This window comes from Pteropus medius, unplaced genomic scaffold, assembly GCF_902729225.1.
Source record: "Pteropus medius unplaced genomic scaffold, Ma_sr-lr_union100, whole genome shotgun sequence".
Taxonomy (NCBI): domain Eukaryota; kingdom Metazoa; phylum Chordata; class Mammalia; order Chiroptera; family Pteropodidae; genus Pteropus; species Pteropus medius.
The window spans coordinates 200,031-221,995 of record NW_024347866.1 but is presented as its reverse complement, the minus strand read 5'-3'; the positions used below and the strand labels follow the sequence as shown (position 1 = coordinate 221,995).

Genomic DNA, 21,965 nt, shown 5'->3' with positions numbered 1-21,965 from the left:
CTCAACAAAAGAGGTAGACTAGGAGGCAGAACACCTGAGTTGCAAAGATTTGAAACGCCGGGTCTCAGTTTCCTTATTGGTCAATACCATCTATTTTAAAGAGTTGTAAATAGCTGAAATGAAGCAACGTATGTGAAGGTACAGTCCTCCTCAGTGATAATAATAGAAGACATTATTATTACACTTCTAGGAGAAAAGCAGTATAAATATGACACTCAAATTTAAATGTCTACTATAATTTTCAGTTTAATTGAAGAATACAAGCAGATGAAGTATTTACAAATTAACTATCTCAACATAACAGGTAAATAAAAGAAAAAAATATATTATTTAAAGTACTCTTTCAAATAGGAATATCTAATGAATATTTCAAATATTTATTGGTAACATTTCAGTTTGAGAATTCACATGTTTACCTTTTTTCATCTCCCAATTCTTCATTTTTCTGAAAATTTTCAGGATCTTTTTCTTTTCCCTTATATAAAAGAAAGTTATTTTAAATTATATGGTCCATTTTTATGAGATCAAGCAGAAAATGTTATTAATATTGTTTCAAAATTTTCTTTACCTTAAAGAAAGAGACAAAGGATCCAATATGTGCATCTCCTTGTTCGGGAACTGCTATATCTTCTGTGCTTGGGTCAATAAAATCATACGCCTCCTGGTCTAAGTATAGATTAATGTTAAGTAAAAAATATGAATAGTAAACAGTGTGCTCTGACACTGCAGTTCTTAGAATAAAAGTTTATTTTCTCAATAAAAGAGGTGGCAATAGATAATATAATTTTCAAAACCTATTTTTAATAAAAGATCCATTTTTAATAAAGACTATGTACATGAATTAAAAATAGCAGACACTACATGAATACCTTTCTGAGAATCAGGTTTACTTCCCGTTGTGTGACTGTCATTTTTTGAGGTCTGCTCTCTATTTGATTCTGAGACTTGAGAGTGAAGGCTGACTGTATCATCATCTGATGGCTAAGAGAAATAAGCCCAAGTACATATGAGGCATTTTAAACATGTAATTACAGATTAAGTTGCTTTAATTTAACATACGAAGTGTGGAACATTTGCTTTACATCTCTTGTTTTCAAACCAAAAATTAATATGTTAAGGTTTACTGTCCTGTTTTAATTTGAAGTCATAGAATGCAATGATGATTATATTTTTAAGCAAAATAAATCAAGTATGTGCAAGTATCTATTTCAAAGTTTTAATAAAATAAAATAGATCAACATTAAAATATACTCACTTCTGTTGTAGATAATCGTTTCTCTCCATTATCACTTCCAATTCCAGAGTCAGGGCCATGAGTTTTACTTGGATAAAAATCTTCCATACTATGGAAACAGAAATTCTAAGGACAATTAGGGTTTTCTTCTTAAATAGATAACACAGACTCGACCTGAAATTTCCCTAGATAATAAAGAATGTATACCTCTGATGTCTATCATCCTAAGGACATAAGTGAAAAAATATCAGGCATCTTCCTACGAAACACTTGAAGGGAACCAAAGTTTTGCCACCCTGAACCTGCCTTTTGGGGATATTGATTTTAAGCTGTTTATTAAGAAACAACACTTAGAAAGAACCTTTGACCCTCCCTCACCTTTCTGCCCAAGAGATTCATACAGAAAAACCTGCTTCAGGAAAAAAATCTTAGGATGTTCGCCTTAGCTTAATTTGAATTAAGTATGGTAAATAGCAGGGCTTCCGGCAGCGGGCTTTAAGCAAGATATCCGTGTCCCATTGTTTCTGAGTTGCCTAGCAGGAATTTGCCTGCCACTTGTGTTCCATTCTTCCTCAACTATCTGTAAACTGCCATTCTCACTTCTGAAATCTAAGACCTCATCCCCTCTCCTTTTCTCAAAAATGTCATATATACCCATGTTGCCTCACTATCTTTGGAATTTTTATGCATATGAAATTCCCCATGCACATGTATTAAAATTTTGATTTTTCTCCTGTTAATCTGTCTCTGTTACTTTATTAGCCCAGCTAGAAGAATGTAGAAGGTGAGAGGAAAAGTATTAATTTTTAGCTCCCACAACTTTATTCATGTCTCTCTTGAAATATTTTTCCTTCATGTGCTCTGTTGTAAAGTGTCAATTTTTGATAGCCTATTATTTCTCCTGAGAGATTCAGAAAAGCAGATAGCCCTGCTAGAAAATCATCTTGATAAAAGACCTTTCTGTTTTGGTTTTTTTTCATTAGTTTAACGAATTTCATCATGGAATGCTGAAACATTTTTAACTTTAATTCATACAGTGTCTTTTTCATATACTTTAGCTTTATTAATAACACCCATTTAATAATTAAGAAAAGAGAAAACAAAAAAAAATGTCTGCAAAGAATCGAATAAACACTTGTTCTGGTGTGAGGTCAGAGCTGTCCTTGCAAATTTCTGAATTACACAGTATGCCACCCAGGTTGCAAAGTATTTTTCACTTTAATTTGCAAATTTACCATACACACATCTATTATGTGCCAGGAATTGGGCTAAATACTTTAAAGACCATACCTCATACATTCCTTGTAAAAACTGTAGCAGGTTGTTGTTTTCTCGGTTTACAGATAAGGAAACTGAGGCCAGGAAGGGGTTGAACAATTTACTCAATGACATGCAACTTGAAAATGACGGTCTAAACTTGTTCCCAAGATTATCTAGCACGAAAGTCCCTCATCTTAATCACTATTCTATATTGCCTCCCCGAATAATGATTTTTACATTTTTCTGGAGTATATCAATAAACTTAGGGAAGCAATTACCAAGTGTCAGGTACTATGCAGAATGCCTGAGCTGAGGAGATGAATTAAAAATGTTTGACCTCAAAGGGCTTTCAGTCCAGAAGGGAAATGCGCATGTTTATAAGTTTTGAAGACTATAAATATATAAATATAAAAATAAATTGCTGTGAGAAAAGAGAGATTAACTAACTCTCCCTAGTTAGGTTAGGAGAGGCTTCACCCAAGTAAATGGCATTTGAGCTTAGTCTTGAAGGATGAAAATGAGGCAATAATTGCTAGCATTTATTGAGTGTCTACACTGCATTAGATACCATGCCAGGTGCACCTCATATTTTACTTATAATCCTTACATTCTGCAATTTATGCATTATTTCTTTTTACAAATGAGGATAATAAAGCTTATAAGTTAACTTTCCAAAGAGAAAATCATGACATTTACTGAATATCATCCATTAAGTAGTTGCCAAGCACACATTTAACTCACAGCGAGCTTATTAAGTGGGTATTGTTAACATTTTAAATTTAAAAAAAATGAAGAAATTAAATAATTTACACAGGCTGCAGAGAAATTAAGAGGTTAAACCATGATTAGAACCAAAAACCATGTGACTCCACTGCGCAATAATACTATGTACTATAGTAAAATATCTCTGTGTATTTCTAACAGACGACAATGATGATAAGTTATTTGTTGAGGAATTATTATGGGTATGCCATTGTGTTAAGTACTCTATATACATCATTTCATTTAATCCTGACATCAACCAAATGATTATTTTCCTTTCTACATATAAAACCGAGGACCAAAAAAGAAAACTGAGGGTCAGAGACATTATGACACAAGGACATACAGTTATTGAGAGTCGGAGAAGGGCTTCGCAGGCATGTTATGTCTGACTTCAACAGCTGATATACTTAACTACTATAATGCCTATCTAAATAGAATGAAGAGTTTACAAAATAGTCAAGGCTTGGAAGGGTATTCCAGGTAGTAAAAACCATATTCCCAAGGGCATGAGTGTGAAAGTAAAAAGTGCATACAAGAATTTTCTAGGTAGTTTAATATAAGCTGAGTGGGAGACTAGCACACCCAAGAGCCAACTCATAAGTAAACTCTATTGACTTGCACTGTCTGATATAGTAGCCACTAGCCATATATGGCTATTGAGCACTTGAAATGTGGCTAGTGTAAATTGAGATGTATTGTAAATATAAAATACTCACCAATTGCAAAGATTTAATAAGAAGAAAAAGAATATACAATAACTTTTTTATATTTAATTAATGCTGAAATGATATTTTGGATATACTGGGTTAAATAACATGTTATTAAAATTAATTTCACTTGTTTCTTTTTCAGTTTTTAAAACTGATATATAAAAAAATTTTTAATTCCATATGTGGCTCAAATTAGATTTCAATTGGATGGCACTGCTAGAGATCATCTCCAAAATATATCTGTTCTGTCCACTCATTTTCATCTCTACTGCAACCACCCTATTCGAGACCCCTTGATCTCTTGGTAGTACTGCAACAACCTAACTAGTCCCTGTGCTTCTATCTATTCTCCCTAAAACAGTCAAAATAGTTTTTTTTTTTTTAACATAAATCAGATCATGTATTTCCCTTGCTTGTAACTATCCAATGACTTCCTACTATACTTTAAATACAATTCAAACTCTCTACCACGACCTCTAAAGCCCCCATGTGACATGAGCCCTCACTAACTAAAATCAACTTGTACCACTCTACCCATCAGTCACTCTGCTCCAACCATGCTGGCCTCCTTTCAGCTTTTTTTTAACATACCAAGTTTCTTCTTAACTTAAGGCCTTTGCACATGTCATTCTTTCTGCCTAAAATGCTCTTACCCTTGCTCTTCACACAGCTACCTTTTCTCCTTTAAAGTCTTGACTTAAAACCTCTCCTTCTCAAGGAGAAATTCCCTAACTTTACTGCTGAAATGTGTTCATTTCATTCACAGGACTCGCCACAATTTGAAATTATGTGTGTGCATATTATAGTTCCTTGCTTTGTTTATTGACTGACTCCTTCATTAGACTGAGTTACATAAAGGCTGAAACCAATTTGTATGTCATTCGATAAAACATACCCTGAATCTACCAGTAGTCACCCAACTGATATCTATAAAATAAATTAATGACTAAAATAATGAATGTTGCTATTGAAGTAATTCATTTTTAAATAAATATAAAACAAACTAATAGAGATTAGAATATGAATATGTCCAATTTTTATAGAATTGTTTGGTCTATCATTCATAATATTAAACAAAATAATCTTTAGTAACTAAATTTAATGTTTAGATATTTAATTCTTCTTAGGCAACAGAAATATTCAAGAAGAAGATCTATTTGGGAATTCTAGAACTTGCACTGATAATAATTCTTAATATACTGCCATTCCAAGTAGTCTATACTTTGTCATAAATATAATGACAAACTTTTAAGTATTTTAGGCAGGGGTATAGTATTCCTTCCTGTAGTTTCACTCCATTCTAATTTACCCATAATACTGGATGGAATTATGTCTTCATAAAATCAGACCAATCAATATCTTGAAATGATGAATTAAAAACAATATCAAATCTACCATTTCAAAATCTCATGAGGGGGAAAATATCAATATCATACAGAACATCAATGATAAATCATCTTTGATCTAGACATAAGTAATATAAAGAATACGAAGGAAGAAAGTACCCCAAAATATCTTACTCTTCCACTAAACTCAGTTCAAAGTCAAATTCTACTTATTACCAATGTACAATACAGTGATCATAGGGGTAAATTAACAGTTGTCAAGTGCTAAGAAATTAGTGCTTCTGTGCTATATAATGTCAAATGTTTACATTTTACCACTAAAGAATTAATAATTTGTGAGAAAATTCCAAATTGATTCTAGTATCCCAGAAATTTATTCTATGATGACGATATTTTACTTCAGCCAATTATTGATTTTAACACTGAGTCAATCACCCTTAAACATAGTACACTCAAGATTAATAAATATTTCTTCCATTTAAATTTTTTTAAATTTTATTAAATTTATTGGGGTGACATTGGTTAATAAAATTATATAGGTTTCAAGTGTACAATTCTTTAATATATCATCTGTATATTGCATTGTGTGTTCACCACCCAAAGTCAAATCTCCTTCCATCACCATATATTTGACCCCTTTTACCCTTTTCTACCTCTCACCCTTCCCCCGTTCCCTCTGGTAGCCACTAAACTGCTGTCTGTGTCTATGAGTTTTCTTTTGTTTGTCTTGTTTGTTGTTCTCAGTTGTGGGAAATAAATATCTTTTATATAGAGAAAAGATACCAAACATGAAATGAGACTGTAAGAATATTATATTACCTGTCTGTGAGAGGCTGGGAGGGCATTCTTTTACTCAGTGATGGAAGATCCAAGGAATCTGGTTTCTTATCCATTCTACAACATGCTTGGATATTTAAGTACTTAAATATGTGTACTTTACCCTTTAAACATATCTGTCAATAAATAATAGATGTTCAATTATATAGGTCCAAATATAAATGTCATCTAATAATTTATTTATACATCTTAATAATCTCAAATTATGTTCAGACATCACAATCATGATAGATATTTTGCATATTTAAATAATGTGTACTTCTGACACTAGGTAAAAAAATCTGACAACACCAATACTAACTAGAATTCTACTGATGTTTTTGTTCTTATTAGAAAAAATAAGTTAATTTGTCTGTATTTCACTGAAGTTTTCTTGTTAAAAGCACAATGTACAAAACCACTAAACAATATAAAATTTATAATTCATGAACGTTACCTTTATTAGAAAACAGTGAAAAGAAATATATTCATCGTAGTAGTGAGAACAGAAAAAAATATCCAAAATATTGGATATTTAATCTCATCAGAACCACTAAGTTGTTTGGTCTAAACACAGGAAAAATGCTAATCAAAAGAATTTAAATATAGGAAAAATGTATTTGTTGAAAGGTGTGAATGATAGGCCAATTAGAATAAAATAATTTTTAAATGGTCAATTCAACTAAGATGCTATCCTATAAAGTTATTTTCATTGATGATAGAGAAGAGAAATAATGAAAGGTGAAATACTATGTGAAAGAAGTATATAAAAAATGACAGTAAATGAGTGATAAGAAAGTGGTAAGTCAGTTTTACAAAGGTTAACTACAGTCACTATGAGGGATATCAAATAAATATTTTTCAAAACTTATATTTAAAATATTTTGTTTTATGGGCTCATGTAACCTAGCAACACATGTAAAAATAATTAACAAATAAAAAAAAACAGTAAAAAAAAAGCACATTAAGAAGTAATTATCATTCAAGGTATAAAGGAATAATGTTTCTTATATAATCCTAATAGATACCGGATCTGATTTGACCACTGAAATTTTTCATTTAAAAGTTAAATTAAATTTTTGGAACTATTAGAATTTAAATATTACCAATTAAAAGGTATCACATTACCTGTCCAAACTAAAAAAATATATATATATATATCTTTCATTACTAAATTAAATGCTGATGAATTATTTTCTTTTCTAAATTTAATTTTTCATAGTAATTCATGTAGTTTTAAAAGTCATAGAGAATTATAAAACTGATAACAAAAATTAATCCCCCTTTCTACCCCTTTCAATCTCAAAGACCCAGTCTCTCATTCAATTATTTTAGTCAGTTTTCTGCTATTAACCTTCATATTTATAAATGACATGGTTCTATTGCTATTTTTTTGAAGTATAGATTTTATTTACTGAGGTCTTACTACCACTTTTACATATCAATAATACTACCACTACTACCATCCTCTGATCCCCAACCTTCATAAACTCACATAAACATATTTCTGCCACCTCTTTAGAAGCAAAGCATAGTGGTTAGATCATAAACTCTGGAGTCAGACTGCCTTGGTTTAAAACTGGGCTTTACCACACGCAAGCCATGTGACCTTGGACAAGTCACTTAACTTCTATGCCTCTGCTTCCTTATATATAAAATGAGGTATAATGACAGTACCTGTTTTAAAGAGTTGCTATAAGAAATGAGTTGCTATAATGCATGTAAAGCATTTTCAACAGTGCCTGGAACACAGAAAATGCCATATAAATCTTTACCATTATTATAACTACGTCACAGTTTTTCATTAACTCAAAATCTAGTATTTACAATATTATGACTGAGAAAATATTCACAGATGAACCACATAGGTTAGTTAAAGAACATTTCCTTTCTCCTCTAATTTTTTGTTTTATCTAAAGTAACTAATTACCCCATTTTTTCCTTTGCATAATTTTCTGTATACCTGTTACTAATTAATTCCCGACTGACAGAACTATAAAACTCTCCCCATACTGACAAACAGATTGAGTCATCTATGAGTTTCTTTCTTCTTTTTCTCTCTTCCTTTTGGAGACAACCTCTCTACTCCAAACTGACTGGCTGCTCTCTAGGCCTATGCATACCTGTAAATCTTGGACATGAAGAATATCTCTTTCTTAATTTACTCCCTCATTTTGATAGAGCACAACCTTTACTAGCTTTCCTAATAAAGGGTACGCAAGAGTTAAAATTTCTGAGACACTGCATGTTTGAAACTGTCTTTTGTCTACTTCACAGTTGACTGATAATTTGAGTATGGAAAGATGGAAATATTCCCTCAGTCTTTGAAGGTATGGTTCCAACATCTTCTAGCTTCATGTATTGCTGCTGAGAAGTCATTCTGATTACCACTTCTACGAATGTGACCCATTTTGTTGCAATGCAAGGAAGCCTTTCAGTGTTTTGGGCTCCTTCTTTCATGTTAGAGATTATTCCTGCAAATGTCTAGTAATCCATGGCTAGCTGTTCATTTTCAAGAGTGAGGCAATAAGAAACCAATTAGAATCTCTGTGTATGAGGGGGAAGTTTAACAATGGCAAGCTTCACTGTCTAGAGATCAGATAAGGACTGACCATTATATCAGGAGACCCCTCACCAAAAAGTCAGTCTGTGTGTGTGGGTGTGTGTATGTATATATGTGTGTGTATAAATGTGTGTTTGTGTGTATGTGTGTGTGTACATACACACATACATATGTCTTTCCTCCTAGTTCAATCAGTCTACCACGGGAAAAATCCACCAATCCTGCCTGAGATAAATAAGATAGGCTAAAAGCATTCTGAGAGCCAGGCAAGACAAGTCCACTGGAGGGTTCTAACACTCAGTATGTCAGCATTCACTGTTTTCAGTATGGGGTCTCATTCCTGCCCATAGCTGTACCTGGATCCCCTGACTCTGGTTTTCAGTCTCTCTACATTTCTGCTATCCAATATGATAGCCACATGTGACCATTTAAATTTAAATTAATTACATCTATATAAAACTAAAACTTCAAATCTTCAGTTAATACTATACATTTTCAAGTGCTCAATAGCCGCCTGTGGCTACCATACTGGCCAGTGCAGATACAGAACATTTCCATCACCACAAAAACTTCTGAACTCCAAAGACAAACTCCAGGCTTCTGCTGGGGCAAGAAGCCACAGTCATTTGGCTGCTCAGCTGAGGGAGAAAATCTGAGAGAACAGACCTACTCTTCAGTGTAAACCCTAGGCTTCTACTAATGCAAATGAGGGCCAGTCATGTTGCTGCAGAGGAGCTAAGACAAGAATCTGAGGTTGTAGATCTTAGACCTGTAGTGTCCAATATGCTAGCCACTAATCACATGAAACTATTTAAATTTCAATTAATCAAAATTAAATTAAATTAAAATTTTGGTTCCTTAGTTGTACTAGGCATATTTCGAATACTCAGTAGCCAAATGTGGCAAATGGTTATGGTATTGGATAGCACAGATTATGGAACATTTGCATTGAGGGGAAGGAGAGTTTGCCACCCCAAAATATGCCTTTTGGGGATATTGATTATCTGATGCCAGTTATATTTAAGAAAGAAAAGACTCAAAAAGAGTCTTTACCTCTCCTCCTTACCTGTCTAAAAATATCCAGATAGAAAAACCTGCTCCAGGAAGAGAGATCACCTTAGCATAGTATAAACAATATGTGACAGACAAGAACCTGCAAAGTTTGTTTGTCAGACTCCCCTCTGTGTCTGGGTAGCCTAGCAAGAATTTATTTGTCAAATGTTTGCTCCTTCTCATCTACCTGTAAATTGCCTATCTTCCCTTTTAAGTCCAAACCATTACCCCACTTTCTACTTAAGAGGGCATATAAGCCTCAACTGCTGGATTTGTCCTAGCATCTCAAATTCTTATAGAACCTCCATATGTACATACATAATAAATTTGGCTATTTTCTCCTGTTAATCAATCTCATGTCAGTCTGACTAGTAGACCAGACAGAAGAACTTAGGAGGGTAGAAGGAAAATTATTTTTCCTCCCCAACACCATCATTCAGAAACTTCTACTGGACAGCGATGCCTTACACATTCTACAGATCTTTGTGTTTTCAGTCTTTCATCTCTATATTCAGAGTTACATGTTTCCTCCAATAATCAACAAACACAACAACAACAACAAATACCCAAGCCAGTAAATCAATTTGTTTCTTGTTGCCTTCTCCCATAGCAGACACAAGTTTCAGCTTCCCCCATCCTGTTAAGGACCCCGGTAAGCTTTTATCTGAATTAGAAAAGGAACCTCTTTTGGAATGAGAGAAATGTTCCTTTGTAGGAGGAAAATGGCAATCCTTCAACAAATGTATGCAAATCCTGGGCCAGGGCACAGAGCTGGGAAATAGAGTATAGGCTGGAGTTTTACTGTCATGTGCCTCCTCAGCCAGATAATCTTTTGCAATATGAGTAGAAGCCCTAGCTACCACTATTCCATCTATTTTCCATTTTCCAAAATCCTGTTGTCATCTCTCCCCTGCTACCCTCCTCTCTCATCCTTTGTCCTTATGAGCTCATATCTTAGTGTATTCCTTTACTATTGTTTTAGTGGATTCTACGTGGATTTATTCCTAAAACTAAAAGTCTGAATTAATATTTTTACATTTGTTTACTTTTCTTTATGTTATGATTCCATCTATCAGTGCTAAGAATGTGCTTCAATCAATCATACAACAAATCTCAAGTAGACATACGTGAGTAGGACAGAGGTAGAGACTCCATAGACTATTCTTTTAAAATAACACTGACAACCAGAATTATCAGTTCACTAGCAGAAAGTTGATATCTGGGTTTCCCAAATACTGTTCTCTAGAACCTAAGCTAAAACTCTTACCAAAAGCTAAAACTCTTACCAAAGTAAAAACACCACTTCTCAGAAAACTCCTTTAGACAATAATACTAATGTAGGGAAAAGGCTTGAGAACTAAATGTTAAATCAAGTTGTATTCAGAGACTGCAAAGTGCTGCTGCCAGACCAAGGGAAACCTACAGAACAAAGGAGAATTCCTGCTGGGATTACTAACAAACCATTTACCCATGTCATGAAAGGAAAACAGTCTTTAAGTTATACACTACACAAAATAAACCCAAACATTCATTCTCTACAGCCAAAAGCAAGGGGAACCTACAGAACAAAGGCTGCGGATTGCTAACATGCTTTTAATGCTACATACACACTCAAGTCTTTCACACTACATACCCATATCATTAAAGGAAAATAGGTAAACAATTCATAGAAACCAAGAATTATATATAAACTGAATTCCCCGGACCCCCTCGTTGTTCCTCCCCCTCCCCCTACCCCTCCCCCTTCCTCTCTTTCTTCCCCTCCTACTCCAGAGAGGAGACCTTGCTTGCCTATCTATGGAGCTTTATTCCTTCTCTAATAAACTTTCCTTTTGTCTCTAAGTCTGGCATGTGCTTAAATTCTCTCTTATACTCAGTCAGGAAGCCTCTCTCTAGGTGCAGGGCTTGGGCCCCCACTCAAGGGGATTCGCCTTGTCTTGCATCAATAACTCAACATCAAATTATTCCTAATTCCAATGCTTTTTCTGATTTAACAGTAACAGATATAATTCTGAATAAAAATATAAGAAATAAGTATCACATTTTTATTACAAACCTGTGCGGGTGGTACTTGCAATGGATTGTTATCCAAAATTATTACTTGTAAATGATGCAGCTTCCTGTAACAAACTGGAATTTCGGTCACTTTATTACAAGAGAAATCCAGCTTGACTAAGGGAAGATTTCCTAATTCTGTTCAGAAATGAAAAATAATTAAACTTTACTTAGTTACTTTTTTATCTTTAAAATATTTCAAATTCTTATTAAACATTTTTATTCAGTTTTAAGACCACAGGTAAAGTACTTTAGCATGTTATACACATGACTTACATGTGTAATTTTTAGAAATATCAAATTAAGTATAAGATTTTGAAGAAATTATATAAATCTGTATATTGACTTTTACTACACATACATCAAAGAAAGCAATAATTGTGTTGTCCCATTAAGTGGAAATCATTTATTACATAGCATGTTTACACCAACTCTAAGGAGAACCAAGCCAATTACTTATTTTATTATTCATGTCAGTAAAAACAATGAGCATCTTACCTTCTGGCAATGCATGAAGATTATTTCTTCTCACATTTAGCTCTCTGAGTGAATGTAATTTTCCCATTTGTTGGGGAAGGACCTGAATCTCATTGCAGCTAATATCCTAAAGAAATCAAGAAAATAAAATTATAACAAACTAACTGAGAAATACAGATATATTTCAATTCCTAAATTAAAGTGCATGGCTAATAGCTAGCAAAAGTTCTCTTTAATGGCATTTCTCTGAAGATGGATTATCTGGCAGATTTGTATTTGTCATGAAGTCAACCTAGCACAGTTAACAAATTTTTCTGTGCAAAAATTTGAGGTTGTAACTTTGTACTACATAATTCTGCCTTTGAAAATCTGCCATTTGATAAGATCATTCTTATCAACTAAAACTAAAAGAATGATCTAAGTGCTCTTCATTCAGAGCTATAAGACAACTATCAATCATTGTGATAATCTGTCAATTATAGTAGCTGTTCTGAGATACTTGCTTAGGCAGAGAAAGCTGAGAAAGTCAATGAATTATACATGTGAGCTGAAGAACTAAAGACTTAAGGCTCTTTCCCAAAAGGATGCAAAATATGAGGGGTTACAAGCACAAAGTTTTGTGGCTCACAGCCCAAAGACATTATAGGAAATCTGAATAGGAAATGCCTCAGGGTTAACTTAAAATGCAAGCCCTGATTTACAGGTAAATAATACAACATTTCCATAAAAAAACAACTTAATTATTCTCTCCTCTCCCTCCCCTCTCTTATTACCACATCAACAAAAAGGGAAGAAAAAGTTGCAACAAAATCTCAGCACTTGTTCCAAACACACTGCACATGAAATTCATGTTCTACCACAATTGCCCCCAATTTCCAGCTTTCACTGGAAATTACATGAGCTTGGAGGGAGAAGAGTGACACATATATTCAGTCTTATTAAAAGTGAAAAAGGCAGGAAGATAAATTTAAAGGATTAAGGAATATAAAGAATATTAAAGAATATCTAATCATCTGATCTATAGATGATTAGAAAAATCATCTTTCAAACTATACCTAAGGCATCTTCATTCTACAACAAATATTTTTATCAAATACCAACTATTAGCTAGGTACTGTTCTACATGCTAGGGACTGTGAGAGTTCAGAATGAGCCACCCCAAGATGTGTCACAGTGGTATGTGGCTTATTCTGAGCTAAAGGCAACTGAGACCTGTAAACTCAAGAGAAACGTCTGCTCTCCCACCACCAACTATTTAAAAGAATTTAAATTAGAAGCCTGGCTCACTAGAAATGACTTTTTACCTATCTATATGGCAGGGCAAACTAATAATTACTGAACATGTGCTCTCCCCGCAGTGACCTTCTGAAGCCCCAAGGTACATTATCTTGTCCCTAGCTCAGGATGTCTTACATACATACCTATATCCCATTTCTGTCTCTGAACCTCTCATGCATGTGGGATCTCTGACTCTCTTGTGTGTACAGAGTCTCCATACATATATATGTATTAAATTTGGTTATTTTCTCTTGCTAATCTGTCTCATGTCTATTTAATTATTATACCAGCCAGAAGAACTTTGAAAGCAGAGGAAAATTTCTTCCTCCCCAACAGGACACATTGAGGAGTATAGCAAAAATTCCTGCCCTCACAGCTTTTTATGGAGCTTACATTCTAGCAAAGGGAGTAGATTATATAATATGATAGAAGGTGTTAAGTACTATTAAAAACACACTCAAACAACAGGGTAAAGGAAAATGGCAGTGCTAGTAGTATTGGAGAGGGATATTAGCAATTTAGATCATCTCATGGAGAAGCTGTTATTTGAGCAGTATTGTCAGAGCTGAGAGTGTGAGCTATGCCAACATATAAAAAAAGGAACATTCCAGACAGAAAGAACAATAAGTGTAAAGGCTCTTCAGCAAAGCTTTCCTGACATGTACTAAGAACAGCAAGAAATCCAGTGTAACTAGAGAGAAGTAAGCAAGGAGAAGACTAGGATGGGGGAGGGGTATGACTTTGGTTTGTTAACAGAGATGTGGGCAGGGACCAGAAACTTTTAAACAGAGGTATGACATGACCTGACATGTTTTATAAGGAAGAACTTAGCTGCTGTATTGAGAATAGGTTATTACCCAAATGATGAATACTAAAATTCTGGGAAAATGCCCTTTCAAGTAAACACTACTGCTACCTCCCAAACGTGTCTAATACTAAAGATTTCCACAAAGAAAATCCATAATAATTTGATAGATAGCTGCTATTTCTCAGAAAAAAATAAACTCAGGCACAGGAAACTGCCCCTCAACCAATGCATATTCTACAAACTACTCTGCTGGAGACTGGAGGTCTCAGAGCATTTCCAAGGCTTCTAATGACAGAATTTCACTGTTGTTGGCTACCACATTCTTGTATTCATATATTCATATATACATATATATACACACATATATACTGATTTCAAGAGTTTAAAGCACAATAATTTTCTAGTGCCCAGTAAAATAATGGTATTTAACATTTTAAGGATTCTATTTTAATTAAAATACTAGAATAAATCTAAAAATACTAAATATTTTTTGAAACTAGCGAAAACTATGTCATCCAAAAACTATCTCATGTAAAATAATTTAGAACATAGGTCCAAAAACTGAAAAAGAAAAATTACAGAGCCATAGAATTTAAAGGTATAACATGTATAAAATCTTTAAAATTATTAAGCATCCATGTCAAAGAAAATAATGGCTCCCTTTTATGATAAATTTGTTAGATCACATCTAAAATCTTCTGTTCAATGGTGAGTATAACATTAAAAGAGACTTTAATAAAAGAGAACATTTTCAAGACAGATATAGCTAAAAGTAAAAATAATAGAAATATAGAAAACATAGAAAGGAATAAAAATATATTTAAGCTGCAGAAAAATAGGTCGGAGTTTGGTAAAATGGAGAGTAGATACACAACAGATTACAAACATCTAAAGGGAAGAGAAGTTGCTGTTATCTATGCTTCTTCACATGGTAGGTAGTCCCAGAGCCACTGGATAAAAGTGATAGAGGCATGTATTTTAGTTAAAAATAAATAGAGTTTTGCAAAAGAGATTTAGGACTGCCTCAGACACACACAAAATAAGATTTATCCACCATTGAAAATATACAGCTAATGTGTCAGGGATTCCTGCATTAGGAAGTGCTTACGACTTTAAAATTCTATGGTTCTAAAACATAACAAGACTAAGTTTAAGAAAGTCTCCTTGTGTGTTAACTGCACATGTAGGTACTCCTTAATGAATGGAAGACATTCCAGAAATTTCTGTTCGTTATTCTATTTGCATATTAATTTCCCATCATAAAGTTGTATGTAAATTTCTCAAGAAAATTTTTGGCCCTCCACGCATAATAAAGTCATACTTAACAATACATTTAAATATCTATTAGGAAAGGATTACTCAAGATAAAACGAAATAAAAATAAACAGCATGGTATATTGTGTGAGGTGGAAGTAACAGAAAGATGTGAAAATAGCTCAATGCTTTGAGGATTTGATTATGCTTCTCTCAGAGTTCAATATCCTTTAATACCTAAAATGTTATATTCAAAGAAATTACTTTAAATTATTCCTATATTCTTACAATCAATTGCATATAATGGCCTCTTTCCATATATCTTGGTTCCAAAAGTGTTATAAAATCACATGAGTACATACATAAGAGGAAGGGTTATTTTGTTCATTCTACTGTTTGTAGGCCATTGTACTCTCTTCTTTTATCCCCTTTCTCCGAGGCTCTCACAGTAGCCCTGTAAAACCTTACTGGTAAAACCTTTACTTTCCACAAAATGAATAGGTAGATGCTATTCATTTGAAAAGCATTTCTTAAGACTTGTAAGCAAGCCTCTGGCTCCACTAGGACTGCAGAACAACCAGGCCTTTATTGTGGCTATAAGCTAAAATGAGACATAAGCAATGGTATCTCAAAATTTTCCTAAAGTGCGCTTAGGCATATACTAACTCATTCTTTTTAAAGAAATTACAGTGAAATTACATAAAAGAATCCATAATCTTCCAAATATAAAAATATGTATTTTGCGTATTATATACAATCAATACAACTATTTTACTCACCAATTCCATTAAATCTTTTAACTTTCCAATTTCTTCTGGAATGGACACCAGCTTATTATTACTGACGACTAAAACTTTAAGGGGCAGATCAAATAAGTATTTTGGCAATGTTGATAAAAGATTTCGACTGAAAAGAATAAGAAAGTTTCATTATGAGAAATATGTCTGAAACCTGATATGTTATGCTGAAAAAGAACAAATCACCTCAAAATAAGACACTTTGACTAAATAATAACTATCATTTAATGAATGCTTATTTTATATCAGTCTAAAATCTTTATATACACTATCACATTTAATCCTCACATTAATCCCAAAAGATAAGGTATTATTAGTTCCATTATACAAATAAGAAAACAAAAGGTAAAATCTGGTTAAGTGACTTGCCCAGGCATGGCTGACTGCAAAGCCTGTGATGCTAGCTATGATACTGACCTACACACACCACCAATTCTCAAAATGTAAAATCACTCTTCTGAGCTAGAGAATGTCAGATTCTTGCTCTTTGCTATATTCAATAGTTCACTGTATTCAATAGTTCCATGCCTCTAACTAGGGAAAGGCTCCAAGAAAAAAAGCTGCAAGCACTATGTTTAAATTTATGAAAGAATAAATAGGATTATATCTTCGAAAACATGTAATAACTCTAACTCATTCTTTTGTTACAGGTTTATGGTAGAGTGGCCTACTAGCACCTTTCTCTCAGCTCAAAATTGATACATTCCTATTTCTATAGATACATTTAAATATAATAACAACTAATATTTATTGAGTACTTACCATGTGCCAGGCCATGTTCAGAGCACCTCAGGTGAATTAATTTGACTAATACAACAACCTACTTTAGGGAGATAGGTACCGCCCATTTTAGAGATGAAGAAACAGTCAAAAAGAGATAAACTGCTCAAAGTCACACAGCTGGTAAGTGGGAGAACCAGCATTCAAATCCAGATGATCTGACTCTGGGCCTCTTACTCTCAAACTACTGTAGTCAAATTTATATGCCAACACAGACTGATCCAAATGATCACCACTATAGACTGAATGTTTGTGTCCCCTGCAACAATTGCAATGTTGAAACCTAATTCCCAAGGTGAGGATATCAGGTGGAGCCTTTGGAAGGTTAGATTGAGTCATGATTGCAAAGCCCTTATGAATGGGATTAGTGCCCTTATAAAAGAGGCCCCAGAGAGCCCCCTTTAGCCTTCTATCATGTGAGGACACAGCTAGAAGACAGCCATCTATGAACCAGAAAGTGGGTCCTCACCAGACACTAAACTTGCCAGTGCCTGGATCTTGGACTTCTCAGCCTCCAGAACTGTGAAAAATAAATTTCTGTTTTTCTATAAGCCATCTAGTCTATGGTATTCTGCTCTAGCAGCTCAAATTGACTAAGACAATTCTACTACCGAAATATATAAAATATACCATTACATTTACATACTTTACCAAGTGCTTTATTTTTCCTGTTTTTCAAAGTGACATCTATAGACATGTATGTACCTAGCATTTTGCACAACAAAAGCCCAGTACTGCCCTGAGGGAGGATTTCAAGACCTTTCACCTCATGCCTGCAAAAGACATCCAGAAACACTAGACTAGCTTTAAACCTGGGACAGGCATATTTAAAAAAAGATAATGTTCTGGCCAGGCAGGCCAGGCTGCAGGAATGTCAAATATGCTAGGGGGCTGTCAGAACTCTACACTATCAACATCAAGCAGGATGAAGCACACAAGGGTCTTCCTTCAGGATTCTACTTAAAAAGGAGGTTAGTATACAGGAAGAGATAAAGAGCTGAAAAATCATCTTACAAGTTTCTCAAGATATTTTCACCAAAATAAAAAATAAACAGGAAAAATAATGGCACACGCAAACATATTCTAACTCCTTCAAACCAAAAAAAGTTTAAAAGTTGGCTTATTTTCTTCCCTTAAGAAGCAGGTTCACTAAATTAGCAGTCAGCTTTCTCCAGAATTTGATTTCTTTATACACAGCTAGTTAAGTCATTAATCTTTACCTTTTTGCCACGTGTTTCAAAGGAAGTCAGGCACCAGAATAAATATCATTTCAATAGTTTGTTCAAAAATTTTTGTGACAGTAAAAAAATCAGAAGTTAACTTTAAGAGATCAAAACAGGATAGAATCAGAAAAAGTTTTAATAAAACTACAGGCATATCTCATTTTATTGCATTTCACTTTACTGCACTACATTTTTTTACAAACTGAAGGCAAGTCTCTCCACCAGCAAAAAGATTACAACTTGATTTATTGCAATATCTGCTTTATTATGGTGGTCTAGAACCGAACTTGCAGTATCTCTGAGGTATGTCTGTATTCTAAGATATACCATACATGTTAATTAGAAATGTAATTCAATTTTGGACAAATCACTTTTTTTTCATAAAATATCAAAATGAAACAAAGACAAACTTAAAATCACCTCATTTTCCTCAAACCTCTCCCAAGCCAAGCCAAGGGGACACATACACAATTACAGAAGGGAGCAACCCAAATGACTAACATCTATGGAAGAAAATTACTCTCACATATTTTAAGGTGCAAAGTAGTTTCAGTTAAAATAATATATGCTGTCAAGTGACAACACTCAGGAAGATATACATAAGAATTAATATATCACAGCAAAAAAGGAGCACTGTTATTTATGTATGTTAATTATATGTACTATGTCCCTATTTGGGAATTTAAATGGGTAAGTAACTTCATTAAAGAGGGAAAAGAAATTATCCCTTACAACTCAAAAAATAAATAAATAAATAAGAGGAGGAAAATAATTCTAAAATTAAGTCACAATATACCAGTTTCCATTCAGTGTCACTCACCGACAGGGCAATTCTTTTCTTATACTTACTAAATGTTCATTCTGTTATAAATATGCGGTAATAGCTTAAGAATGAGAGTTCTACAGTCATACTGCTTTGATTATATTCTTGGCCTCATACACACACACACACACACACACACACACACACACACACGACTTTCGGGTCAAACAGTTAACCTCTCTGTGCTTCGGTTTCCTCATCTATAGATGAGGCAGGGATAATAAAAGTACATATCTCAAAATGCCGTCATGAAGATGAGGTAATAAATGTAAAGTATCTCTAACACTTAGTATTAACATCAACTGTCATCCACTTTCTAATGTTCCAATATTCCCGTCCCAATCTCTCCATCCCTGAAGTAGCAAAAAAAGTCAAAAGAGGGTGAACTTTTTCCTTTTAATATCTCACTTTAACTGAGGATGCATATAAATAAATCTGTATTGCGGTGCTATAATTTCTAATGTAAAGCCTTGCTATTCAAAGTGATTTAAGGACCAGCAGGCATGGGCATTACCAGGAGGCTTGTTAGAAATGCAGGCGCCACTGCAGACCTATGAAATCAGAATCTGCATTTTAATCCCCAGATGATACCTATGCACATTAGAGAAGCATTGCTCTCAAGAACAAGAAGACCAAAGGCCTATAAAGTAGTGAGGACATACAAAAATTACAAATTAAGATACTACTGAGATAAATATAGGCTACATAGCCAAACCAAACACGTTAATTTGCTACTAAAAAAGATTAAACTATAAAAAAAATTTACCCCCAAGAAATGCTTCCTTACCTAATGTTAAGGTATGTTAACATCTGCAGATTTTTAATGGCTTCAGGAATTGTTTTGATGCAATTATGATATAAATTTAATGTTTCAAGAGGTGCAAATAACCAGACATCAGAAGGAATTTCTGTAAAACGATTTCTTGAAAGATCTGAAAAACAAATATAATGTTTGAGTGTCAAACATTCACCTATATCTACGGTAATAAACAGAACTATTTTCATACTTGCTGAATCACTTAGAATCCAAGCAACTCTTTAAAATATTATAAAATATTCACCATGACCTTGAAGGTAAAAAGAAAATCATGCAGAAATATATTAATGCAAAGTCTGCTTATTAACAAACTGTACTTGATATGCTTTAATGTCTTTAGAACTTATCTTTGAAAATATCAATGAGGAACTCTTTCTGATCTTTCCCTCTCCTGATCTAACATCCCCCTCCCTTCACGTACTTCTTCCTCCTTCACAGCCAACTTTACATAAACTTATAAGACAACAAAATTTCTTACATACAATGGACCTCTCAACCCACTGTAATTTGGTTTCTAGTCACTCTCATACCCATCAAAGTCAGCAATGGCCTCCATATCAATAACCACTCACCCACTTGGAAATATTTCTCTTCCCTTGGCTTGGAAGACTACGCTTCTGGATCACTTCCTATTATCTCTCTAGTTATGTCTTAGTCTCTTGCTAGAATCTCCTCTACCCATATTATGAATGTTGGTGTTCCTGAGGGCCATAATAAATGGTATTCTTTCCTTCTTAAGATATACACACTGGTGGGCAATTTCATCCAATCCCAGGGCTAATTTACATTTATATGCTGACAAATTTCAATTTAAAGATGTCTGAACACCTAAGTTCTGTTCTTTAGGACTTTCTCTTGATATCTCTTGGGCATCTCAAATTCTACAAGTATAAAATCTGAACTGAAGATTTTATTCTACACATCTGTTTCTCTCATCTCATAACGTCACCAACATCCTACTGGTGAGTTGCTCAAGCCAGATATTTGGCATTCATTCTTGACTCCTTCCTCTCATAAATTATTCCAAGTACACAAAATATACTTCCATTCATTGAAGTTTGTAAATAAATTAAACCATAGAATTATTATAACCATTACACATCTATTAAAGGTTTATTTGTTGAATGAAGTTTTGAGAAATATTTAGGACATCATGTAGCAGGTGGAAAAAAAATACCCTAAACGAGTTTTTCAACCAAAGCACTACTGGCCTTCTGGGCTGTATCACTATCTATTGTGTGGGGGCTATCCTGTGCATTGAAGGATATTTAGAAGCATCTCTGGCATCTACCTACTAGATGGCAATAACACCCTCTAGTCGTAGCAGCCAAGAATTATCACTGGGGTAGAAACCCCCATGCCCCTGTTGAGAACTACTGCCTAAATAATTATCGAACTAGCTACCTACCTTATCATAGAATTTACTTTGCTTATACTCGTTCATTATACTTACTGGTTAAAAACATAAGATTATTATTTATCTCTGTCAGGGAGAATATCTGTGGTGCAGCTTAGCCCACTTTACCTCATTTAGCATCTAGTCTACCCTCGTAAGAACACCTTCCTACCAATGCCCAATGCCTTCACTCTGAAGGATGAGTCAATATAGTAAATTTCCTATTCAGAACATTAATATACATTCATCAATGTTTTATATATGCATGCACACATATACACACACTCACTCACCTAATGCAAAATTTTATCGTTGGCAAAGAAAACATTAGTTATGATTATATAATATGAAAATTAATTTGGATTCTTCTTCCTTCCACCAAAAGATTCTAAACAACTAAATGTAAGGATAAACAGAATTTTGAGAAACCAAAATCTGAACTTGAAATACAAGTTTCTCAATATCCTGGCTTACCTCCTCTAGACAGGCAAGTATCATGCAGTTGTATCA

At 33.9% G+C, this 21,965-nt stretch overlaps 1 protein-coding gene across 1 annotated transcript in view; it reads right to left on the bottom strand.

The window, feature by feature from the left end:
* The window catches only part of LRCH2 (leucine rich repeats and calponin homology domain containing 2), a 114,980-nt gene that overhangs the window by 60,734 nt on the left and 32,281 nt on the right, over positions 1-21,965 (bottom strand). Inside the window, exons 3-11 of the mRNA XM_039878924.1 lie at positions 20,030-20,174; positions 16,399-16,525; positions 12,301-12,406; positions 11,804-11,940; positions 6,135-6,268; positions 1,256-1,343; positions 870-981; positions 569-666; positions 417-475 (exon numbers count right to left, since the gene is read on the bottom strand). Of these exons, the coding sequence (XP_039734858.1) occupies positions 417-475; positions 569-666; positions 870-981; positions 1,256-1,343; positions 6,135-6,268; positions 11,804-11,940; positions 12,301-12,406; positions 16,399-16,525; positions 20,030-20,174 (1,006 nt within the window). The remainder of the gene's footprint in view (positions 1-416; positions 476-568; positions 667-869; positions 982-1,255; positions 1,344-6,134; positions 6,269-11,803; positions 11,941-12,300; positions 12,407-16,398; positions 16,526-20,029; positions 20,175-21,965) is intronic.